At 34.7% G+C, this 11,072-nt stretch overlaps 1 protein-coding gene across 2 annotated transcripts; it reads left to right on the forward strand.

Annotated features, from left to right (window-relative positions):
- Positions 1 to 375: 375 nt before the first annotated feature.
- Positions 376 to 8,574, forward strand: LOC147398340 (mitochondrial import inner membrane translocase subunit PAM16 like 2-like). Of its 2 annotated transcripts, none has more exons than XM_086447497.1 (5): positions 376 to 511; positions 2,052 to 2,129; positions 6,266 to 6,353; positions 7,949 to 8,082; positions 8,204 to 8,574. In XM_086447497.1, exons 2-5 carry the CDS (start codon positions 2,127 to 2,129, stop codon positions 8,312 to 8,314), a joined length of 336 nt encoding a protein of 111 aa, XP_086303623.1. In that variant the 5' UTR covers positions 376 to 511; positions 2,052 to 2,126; the 3' UTR covers positions 8,315 to 8,574. The 2 variants fall into 2 exon arrangements, with proteins under 2 accessions (XP_086303623.1, XP_086303624.1); XM_086447498.1 differs by lacking the exon at positions 376 to 511 and adding an exon at positions 1,835 to 1,859.
- Positions 8,575 to 11,072: the final 2,498 nt, after the last annotated feature.

Below are 11,072 nucleotides of genomic sequence, written 5' to 3' on the forward strand. Positions count from 1 at the left end.
GTGAAAGCATATGTTAATAAATAATATTCAATTGTCCACCAGCCATAATAAGATGGAATAAAAAGCTAAATAAAAAAAATCTATAACTAATATAAAAATATGTATGTATTAGCATGAAGCATTGGGTCTGAATTGAGTTGGGTGGCCGAACTCTTGATCCGAATTAAGGCCGGGTTGAGATATTCTAACCCAGGCTCAACTCATTTTCTAAATAACTCGTCTTAGGCTCACCTACTAATCGGGTTGAGTTCGGGCCAGCCCGCCCAAATTGCATTCCTAACTAATATAAAAAAAACTAGACCGAGTTAAAAGGGTTTATCTCTCGGGAGACGAGATGACTCGGGAGAATGTAGACGAGATGAAACGGAAAACCGATTCGGTGCGTACCTCATAAATACCATATAAGACATAGTTAAATGGCAAATAATACCAAACCAGAACTCTCTCGAGTTTTCCCTCCTTTTCTCTCCCCTGCAAACCCTAGATATCAAGAATCTCCCAAAATATACAGGTAATTTTATTTGAATTAATTCTGAAATTCACATCGATTTTGGTATCATGGAATTCTTGTTTATTTACTTTTTATTTTAATAGATTTAGAAAATTTGTTTCGGTATTAGTGAATTTTTGGGATGATAGTTCTTCGATCGACCATGACTCACTAATGACTTTTTTTTTGGTTCTTCCTCTTGAGAATTTTCAAAATGATGACTGAGGAATTCAAAACATCACGAGATTCTCCATTTTCTCCAACGTATGAGCAACAAGAGAAAAATTAAAAAAATTAATTAATTATAGTTTTTGGAAACAAATAGATAACATATCGTTCTTCATGTAGGTCATCAGAAAATTAAGTACTTGTTATATAGTTAGGATTGACCAGATGCTTAGTATTTCTTGGCCGTCATCCATCTTGATAGTGGACCTCAGGTTGTGAGGGAAAGCCTAGCCTAGCCTAGCCAAGGTTTTGTTTTGGCTTCTCCAACCATTTGTTGCAAAATCCCCGAGGATCTACAATGTGATGACAATGCAGAAGATGAGAAAATATAAGAAAATGGGTCAAAGGTGTGAGGATTTGCATGGTTTACCCGTAAGGGCTACTACATCCACGGGAAATATCATATGCTTCCATTGTGAGAATTGAATAGATTGCAAGAGTGCGAGAATAGAGGTCTTGCCATCATTAGCCCCTTCTAAAACCTATGTCGAAAATTTCTCTGGTGTAGATGGTTGCCCAACCTCTAGTGGATTTTCAATGTCAAGCAATCCAATCAGATTCTTAATGAGGGGTAATGTTTCTAGAGGTTGGGCGCTGTGTTTCTTTTCTTTCTTCTTGTATTTAGGTTGGGCACTTCTACCTCCCTTTAATTTAATATTTTTTACTTATCAAAAAGAAAAATAAAAAATTCTAATCAGATTCTTTAGCACAACCAAATAGTAGTTCTCCTTATGATTGTCAATTGTGATTTGTCTATACACCCAAATAATGGATTTTTTAGTGATCTATGGCTCATGTCCAGAATGACTTTCCAGGAAGTCTTTGCTTACTGGAACTTGGTTATGGATGAATTTGTTCTGCCTTTGCATGCTGGGATGGATTCATTTAATGTTATCATGCATGCACTTGGCTTTTAAACTGAATTAATGCTTCATTGGTACTGGTTTTTTCATGTGGAAAAATATCGTGAAAGATTGCTCTTTTCATTTATTCTGGACTTGCTTATATCCCTTCTCAGGCCTAAAATGTTTGGATAGCTATTGCTTTGTATTATTCTCTATGGAATGAATCCTTCTTTAATTGTTCTCAATGGTAGAAATATTGGTCTATTACATGAGATGGGAAGCATTTGGTGGCCAAGGTAAGTTTGAAATGGTTGGTCTTCAGTGCAAGAATATCTTTTACTTCATTCTGGGTTGGGAATGACGGTCTTGTATTTCACAAATAACTGTAACTATGAGTTACACTAGGTTATATGTTTCTCATCATCAGATAGATCTTCCATTTATTGACTTGTTGTAATTGTAGACAACTCTTTTTTCTGAAATTTCAGGTCAACATAATCAGTTCTGTACCTGAAGTGATTTATCTTACCAGCCTGAAGTTTTGATTTGGTTCCTATTGAACTATGGTACGCATATGAGTTCTTTTTGTTCCTTTTCAAGGTTTCTTCATTGTGCATTGTTATAAATTCCTGCTATTAAATATTTTTTTTAATTGGGCTCCATGATTGTTCTTCTGATTTAGAAGGTGTATTCGTCGAACTCGTGGATTTTTAATTAGAAGCTCTTGGTTGCCTTGCTTTCTCTTTACTTGTTTCTCAGTTTTTTACCTTGAGACAAATGTACAACATAATAAAAGCAATTTTTTGAAGTTGAAACTAATCTTTGATGTTTGTATGCATTCATTTTCTTTGAGGATTGTACTACATCTTTGAGAATTGAAGTTAATTATTAAGACCATTTTATACATCCCCAAATTAGTAAGACCTTTGATTGTTAGTCAATTTTGGTGTCAATTAGTAAGACCACCTTGTACTTGGTCAAATTAGTAAGATACTCTTGAATGTTGGTTACGTTTATACCTATGAAGTAATGACTCTTTACTTTTTTGAAAAGACCAAAACACCCCCAAAAAACTTGCATTTTCCATGTGATGTATTTTATGGATGAACAATGAAGATTGCAACTTTTTGAGTTCAAATGCATTACATGTTTTCTAGATTCAATCTCGTGGACTAATTATCAATCTTGCCTTACTGATTTCCCAACAGTAGAGGGGTCATCATATTCCTCCATTTCTTTGGATGATACTACAATGCCTTCTGATTTTTTTGGTCAATAACCTTGGGGATAGGTGATGGATGATGGTTACCGATTGTTTAATGTGTAGTCCTGAAGTGTGAGGAGAGAATAAAGAATATATTATTAATATGAGGTTGTTATAGACAAGATTAGGAAATAGGGGTAATAGTTTTTTCACCCTTTTTTACATGGTTTTTAATTTGTTTAAAGAATGAATAAGTCACAAATGATATAACAAAAGTCAAAAAGTCAAGAATTTTTCCGAGGAGTTGAGTTGCACGGTTGTTTTTACCAATTCTTGTATTATTTGGTGAATTCAAGTATAATTAGTAACTTATTTTGAGAATTGCTAACTATGCTCAAGAGTAAAATATATTACTATCTAACACTTTTGACTTCTGGAATATGTTTTCAAATAATTTCTTGATGCTTCTGTTGGACGCAAAAAATATTTTTCATAGAAAATTCCTTTAATATATATATACACACATATGCTTCTTGTTAGATTTTTTTTAGTCCAATTGAAATAGGGAAGCCTGCTTTATAAGGTAGTGGATCCCTTGTTGGATATTGTGTCCCACTGAAGCACAACGTCAACTACCCCAAATACCTATGGTATATCCACACTAGTATAACATCATTGGTTGGTAAGTTGAAGTGATTGATACGTGTACTTAATGAAAGTAAAACTCCGTAGGTTTGGTACAATCTAAACATGCCATCCATATAAAATGAGATGCCCAACCTCATTTTTAATTGTGATCATACCAGGTTTACAAAAAATTGAAGAAATATGTATCCCAAATACAACTCTAAGTTGTGTACTTGTCCATGTTATGTGTGGACCTTATTTCATCTCATGAAAGTAACAATACCCTGTAACATCATATCCATGAATTAAATTTTAACATAAGTTAAAAATTATTATTTTTTTTTCATATTTCCAACAAAGGGTTCGCACACCAAGCTAGTGAGTGCAAAAAAGAAGCCAGTCCAAGAAAATAAGATTTGTTTTGCCTTTTGAAATTCAATACTTCAAAAGATAAGGAATGGAAATATGGATGATACGTTGAGAATAAGTGCATAACATGTCTATATGAGTTTGAGGATTTGATGGGTGTTGCTACAAGCTTTTTGCGTGCATAAAAAATGCTAGAAAAATGAGTTGGTATAGTTGTAGAAAAATATTTTGTTGATTGTGTTTTTGGTGTTAAAAATGTAATTGGTAGGCCTTTTTCAACTATAATAGTCTTGGGAGAAGAATTTTTAACATTAGTATCACTTTTGTACACTAAGTGGAGCTAGATGATATTATAAAGAGCTGATTTTGAAAAAAAGAAGAGAAAAAAGAGAATAGAAGATATGATTTATTCATGTAATTCCAAATAAAGAGATGTTATTTATTGAAGGGGACCTAAGTGGTTCAATAGGAAAAGACAGTAGGATATATGTGAGAGTGCATGGAAGATAAGAGTTTGTAGAAAGAAATGAGATGGGGGTTATAATCCTTGAGTTTCCCGTGGCATATGATATATATTTTTTTGTTAGGCATAACATGTGATTAGTGAATATGTACTGCAAAAAGAGGGACAAAAATCAGATGACATATGAAGGTTGATTATAAGTCAATTACACTTTTTCCTCTGAAGTAGTTTTCAATTGCAAAGATTGTAAGGTAACTTGAGTAAAAATTTAAATCTGAAACATAATTAGCGGTTATGGATGTTGGAATTGAGAGTTAGGAGAGAAAATCTAAAATTAAAGTATCAAAGAATAGGTTGTAAATCTTTGAGGAAAAAGTTATTTCTCTAATGATGCGAAGAACGAAATTTTACCTGTCCCCTTTAAAATACAGTATAAATTCTTTCTTTTAGTGGTTAATCTATAGAAGAAGGAAAAAATGTAATTTAGATTCGGAACTTTGGTGATGTGGAATAAAGCTAATTCTTGGGAATTCTAAAGGGAAAAAATCACTCATAAAAAGAAACTTGGTGGTGGAGTGATGAGGTCTTAAATTTACAAGAAACCATAGAACCAGTTATGCTTTATGAAGTTGGATGTTGGGCAATCAATAAACAACATGTTCATAGAATGAACTTAGTAAAGATGAGGAAGTTGAGTAGTAAGATTCAGAAAGACAAAATTAGAAATGACTACCATCGAAGACTTATCCAGAGCCACAGCTTCTGTTATTGAAAGTGTGTTTATATCTGCTTTGATCATCTTAATCCACATTCTTTTGGGTCCTCCTCTCGCCCTTTTAGCCCCTTCAACTTGCATATTCCTTCTAAATACATGCTTTGACGGGTTTTTATTTTTTAACAAAATATGTGGCTCGGGACATTAGATAGAGTTGAATTGTGAAATAGAGTTTGTTTCTGACTTTAGTATCTGGATTAAGGCATAAGTGGTGATGATCTCTAATCTCTAGGGACGTATCTTGTTGTGGTTAAGTGGACATATATTTCCTGTTAGATGATGTCGATTTGGAAGAACTGTATCATTTTCGTCATTTAAGTGGGTACCAGTGTATAAACAACTGGATGTTGGAGAACCTGAGAATTATATGCTATAGCTATGTTGTATGCATTATGTAAAATTGACTACTCAAACTAATTGATTTGTGCTTTATTAGCGAATTATAATAATATATATATACTTGATTAACCATCTGTGTTCAACCATGGTCCATAAACTTATTGTCATTTATTGCTATGACATGAACTAAAGTACATAAAATAAGAAGCTTGAAATAAAAAAGATTAATCCATCCCCATGAAGGATAAAAATTAAGCATTGAGACGTACATTTTCTCTTCTGTTTTGTTTGTTCATCTATAAATCTTGAAGAAAAAATCCAGAAAAAGACTACTTTGTGTAGCCTTACTGCATATTACACACCAATTTCATGTGATGTTCATTATTTCGATTAAAAGTAAAATTAAATAATGTTTTTAGAAAATCATCAGATAGTTGGGCATCTTCCTTCTTGGCAAAGGCCTCAGGAATCTGTACTGACTTGTTGACCATAAATACTGTTAGTAATCCATACTGGGTACTGTTCAGACCAAATACCCACATTGTTCCGAAACCAAATGCACACTTTTTATAGATGTGAACCATGTGCTTACCTGTGCAGATATGCATCTAAATTATATTCTTTTTGCTGCCTTGCCCTGTCGATTGAAATTTAAGTTATGCCATAGAAATGGTGATTCGTTTACTTCTCAATATACTGGTGTTATATCTTCTAATTTATTTTAACATTAGATACACCAAACGGGTTTTTAGCCGTTGTTTACATAGTAATAATTGTTCAGTTATGCATCTGTTATGAGATGTTCATTACTTCTCCCTCTCTGCTGTTGATGTAACTATGTTGTTATGTGAGTACCTTTCCTTTAATACTCTTATCAAGATTTCAATAACATATTTTACAAGCTTGAGTAATCTGTTGAACACAGGCTGCAAAGATCCTTGCCAACTTGCTTGTTATGGGCTCCGGAATAATGGCAAGAGCTTTAGTGCAAGCATACCGCCAAGCACTTACAAGTAAGTTCTATGGTTAACTCTCTATGTCATAAGGCCTGCACTTTCAACATAATATATATCTTGCGTACTAGGGAAGAATTTTTGAAATATTTTTTTTCTTTCGAGACATAGTTATATCTTCAGGCTTGGTGAAATTGTATTAGATTAAGTTAATAGAAACAATATATTTCCATTTATTGATATATTTTTATTTTTTTGATAAGCAAGAAGAATTAGTAGGTGAGGCAGGTTTTGAACCCAGGTTATGGTATCCATGGTTTAAAATCCTGTATTGTTTCGTATGAAACATCTCGATATTTTCACATACCGAGATGAAACAATCATGAAACCAAAACTTTCATTATTTTCGGTGATTTCTCTGGGAAATCAGAGAAAAAGAAGGAAAAGGGGGAAGAAAAGAAGGGAGAGAGAATATGTTGTCACTGGATCACTGCAAATTGAAGTCTACAACCATCTCTTCTACTTGCAAGGCATTCGACCACTGTCCAATTCCTTCTCCCAGAACCCTTTTTCCCCATCTTGATTTCTCCTTTGACCAATGTACGATCCATGGATTGTCGAATCACTGTGTCAACCAAGAGGGGTTTCCCTCCAATCAAAATGAGAGAGAGAGAGAGAGAGGTACTTGGAACTGGATGAAGTCGCCTGATTCTTCTTCTTCTACTAATTCTTCCTTGAGAAACAAAAGTTTTTTCGCAGATGACATACCTTGACCTTGGTCTTCTCTGGAAGAATCGATTATTTATATAGAAAACCTTATATTTTAGAAAATAGTTGAGACATCATGTGCTTTGAAACTGATGACATGTCCCTTGACCATAATCTCTTGTGAAAGGCTCTTTAAAAGTTTAGTATAATGTATTGAATGTTTCGGTATCTGAAACATCAAATCGAAACGAGATTTTAAACCATGATGGTATCAACACTCGGAGACTTCAACCAACTTAGCAAGTTGGCACCTTTACATTTTTATTAGATATGTGACGTAGCAGAAGCGTGTAAATCAATAAATTCGATAGGAATTAAGATATTATGTTCAATGGAAAACACAAAATCAATTTGAATCAATAGATTCAATTGAATTGATAAACAAACAATAGCTTGAAAGAATAAAGCATAAAACTATTGAATTGATGTATTGAATTTCGTTTTTGAAGTTCCTTATATAGATAACTTTATCATAATAACTTAGAAACCTTTTAAAATACTAAAAAGTTACTTTCCTAACCTATCTATAATATAATAGCAACTATCTAAACCTATTATTTAACTTAATTTGGACACAATTAGAAACTAGACAAAATAGAAACTTCCTAAAGTTGAAATAGAAATTAACTAAACAACTTCTGAATTGCTTAAAATTGAAATAAACTAAAGACATGACTAAAATAAAAATTGGGTTGAGTATGGACCCAGCTGGATTAACGGGAACCAGGTTGGTCAAACCCACGTTGATCAGGTTTGACTGAGTCAGCTAGATCTAAAAATTCTGGTCTTCCTCATGTAGATGTCCTACATCAATATGTTTGTCATTTTATTGCTTATGTGCAAACTCAAACCTTGCTCTGACTGTTATTGTATATGACTCACTGCAGATGCCAACAAATCTGGTGTTGCTCAAGAAACGATACAGAACGCAGTTCGAAGGGCAACCAAGACTATGACTGAACCAGAGGCAAGACAGATTCTTGGGGTCTCTGAGCGGTCCTCATGGGAGGAGGTTCTGCAGGTTTGTATTATTATATCTGAATTCTTTTCTCGACATCGGCTTCAACTACTAGTTGACTTGTATCTATTTCTTACAAGGTGATACTTGAAGACGATTAATCTATTGCCTTATTTCTATGCAGAAGTATGATACTTTGTTTGAGAGGAATGCCAAGAATGGGAGCTTTTACCTGCAATCGAAGGTCCATAGAGCTAAGGAATGTTTAGAAGCAGTGTACCGAGGTCCAGAGTAGAGGTGACAACAGGTTTACACTAGAGGTAGTTTCGCTTGGTACCATCCCCACCCCACTATTCTTTATACTTCCTATGAAATCTTGTAACATTAATGTTCTCTCTGTTTAATAATCAACTTTGGAATATTTACCACCATTTTAACTTGTCGTGAAAAGTTTTGCAATGACACTTTAAATGAGAGAATCATTTGGTAGTGTGATAAGAGGGGTTATGGATCAGTGAACATGTTCTGGATTTTGTATAATTGTCTATAATTGAGGTGAATCAGGGGCCATGGATGTAAGGCAGTCCTAATTACAGTAGCTAAGTTTGGGTTTGTCAATTAATCGGCCACAGGTAAGTTTGGCCTACTTCAGGTGTGGGAAAATGTTGGGAATTATGCGAATGATGTTTTTTTCTCAAAGTTCTATCAACTTCATTCTCCCCCACAACCTATCATGTTCTTGAGATTTGAAGGGAGACAGTGGTGATTAATTCTTTGATTTGATGATTTAATAGAGGTTGATCCATTGTTCGGATAATGTTTTTGAAATTTTGAAAAAAAATTGTCACCTCCTAACCACACAGGTGAGTCGTAAACTGTTCTAAGGGTTGAGTGGTACTAGTATGACTGACTTAGTAAGGAAATAAAAGGCCTTACTAAGGCTCATGAACCATCAATACAAAATCGCAAGATCTGTAATAAAATCAGAGAATTTGTTTTGATGGGGGATGAGCCTTAGTAAGTTGTTTTTTTTCCTACAAAGTCAGGAAAGCATTTTTATAAAGGGTTTACCGCTTTTTGTGGATCTCGGTTATTTTTATTTTATAGCTCATTTGGAAGTAGGTGCTTTTATTTGATACTCTTTGGCTCAGATCGGTTGACTTGGTTCTTATTTGTTGTTCTAGCTTGGAAGATAAAGCTTGTTGTGTGCAGCCCAAGCCAACACATGATGGGTGCGGTTTGGGTCTGTAATTGAACTAATCTGGGCTGGAAAATGGCATATCTGGCTAGTGTTTGTGGATCATATCTATTAGTTTTGATATAACATAATTCAAGTACCGTGTCAAATTTTTTTTTTTCTTTTTCCTGAAGAGTAAGCAAGGGTTAGGCAGACCCCCTACCAGGAAAATGGTTTCAACCTTTCATAGCATGGTTAGGCCCAGAGGCTTCCTTTTGAACAATATCTTTCAACAAATCTGGAAAATCTCTAGGATCAAGTCTAATTCTCCCAATAGTAAGCAGCTAAGAAATCTGCCACTTTTTGCTCTCCCTATAACAAAATTCTACTGGACAACGGAAGAAGGGAGTCAAGCGGATCTTAATTCAATAGCAAGTCTTCTCAGTCTCCAGGGAGGTTCCCAATTGTCTTTAATAATATCCACGAGAGTCTTGGAATCAGCTTGGATTGTAATTCTTGCGATGTGTTGTTTGATAGCTGAGGTGATATCTGTCTTCATGACTGGGAGCTCGTGGATTGACCATATGAATTGTCTTGGCTACCATTCCTATCTCTTAGGATGGCTTCATCACCACCAATAGTGCCTCTCAATGAATTTTCTAAATTTAAGATGTATGTGTCCTGCGCAGGTCTTGCCCAAAGAAGCCGATTAGGATGACGATCTTGGAGGGTAACATCAATGTTCCATGCCTGAACGAAGGCCCTGTTGAATGTATTGTCCTCTAGGTTCCCAATTCACACCGTTAATCTTCGTCGTGACATCTATGACGATGTTGGCTTTTATCCTCTGCCATGAGTTGTACTCATTTTGAGAAAGCCTTTAGCATATTTCCCACCATATGTGAAATAAATGTGTTGAACGCCAGATTCTTTATGACCGATGAGAGGTTGTTCCCTTTGCAATTGTCTTTGACCCATCTTATCTCTTCGGTGAGGTCCCTATTTTACCTGTTGATTAGAGAACGCCTGTGGAACCTTTGCCAAATGCCATACCCATAGTCACAACCTAGAAAAAGATGAATTTTCTTCGTTTTCAGCTTTTCTTGGATAGAAGTAGCATTTTGATGCGTTAACAATCGCCAACCTCGAGTCTATCACGGGTTTTGAGGCCCTTAATAAGCATTTGCCAAGTAAGGGAATTTGTGTCTTGGTATCGTGTTGGTGAACCAAAGTAAATTGCTCCAACCAACATTTTGACTTCTAGGCTTGAGAGCTTCGTAGGCAGTGTAGACACCACAATTTGAATGGGTCTCACTTGAAAGAATTCAAAAAGACATATTTTGTTAAAAAATTGTCAACGGGCTTAAGAGTTCAAATCTTTAAAATTTGATATTTTTGTTCAAATCAAAGGTCTTAAGACTCTCAATAGTTCTATGAACCCGCAATATGGTTTACCTTAATCCTATCATCATTCTAACCTTCTAAAAATCCTATCAAAACCTTAAACCCATTAAACCGAAACCCAAAATCCTATTTTGATCCCACCTTCATTCAAATTTAATCTTTAACCTAATCAAGTCCAATCCAATTCCTAAGCCTAATATATCTAAATTAATTCTAATGCAGCCCAACCTAAACTACTACTACACCCATCCTAAGCTCAATACCCCTATTCAAACTTAAAATCATACCGTGATCACAACTAATCACCATAAAAATCAATGATCATCAATGAGGGATACATGTCACCCCTACAACCCACCTCCCTAAATTCATTTACCCAACCTCATCATCGTTCTTAAAAAGTTAATCAATTCACACTTATGTCATAACCTAACTTCATTACATTCTTCTCAAAACACTTCACAAGCTATCG

This window comes from Akebia trifoliata, chromosome 7 (assembly GCF_017979445.1).
Source record: "Akebia trifoliata isolate Shusen 1 chromosome 7, ASM1797944v1, whole genome shotgun sequence".
Classification (NCBI taxonomy): Eukaryota; Viridiplantae; Streptophyta; class Magnoliopsida; order Ranunculales; family Lardizabalaceae; genus Akebia; species Akebia trifoliata.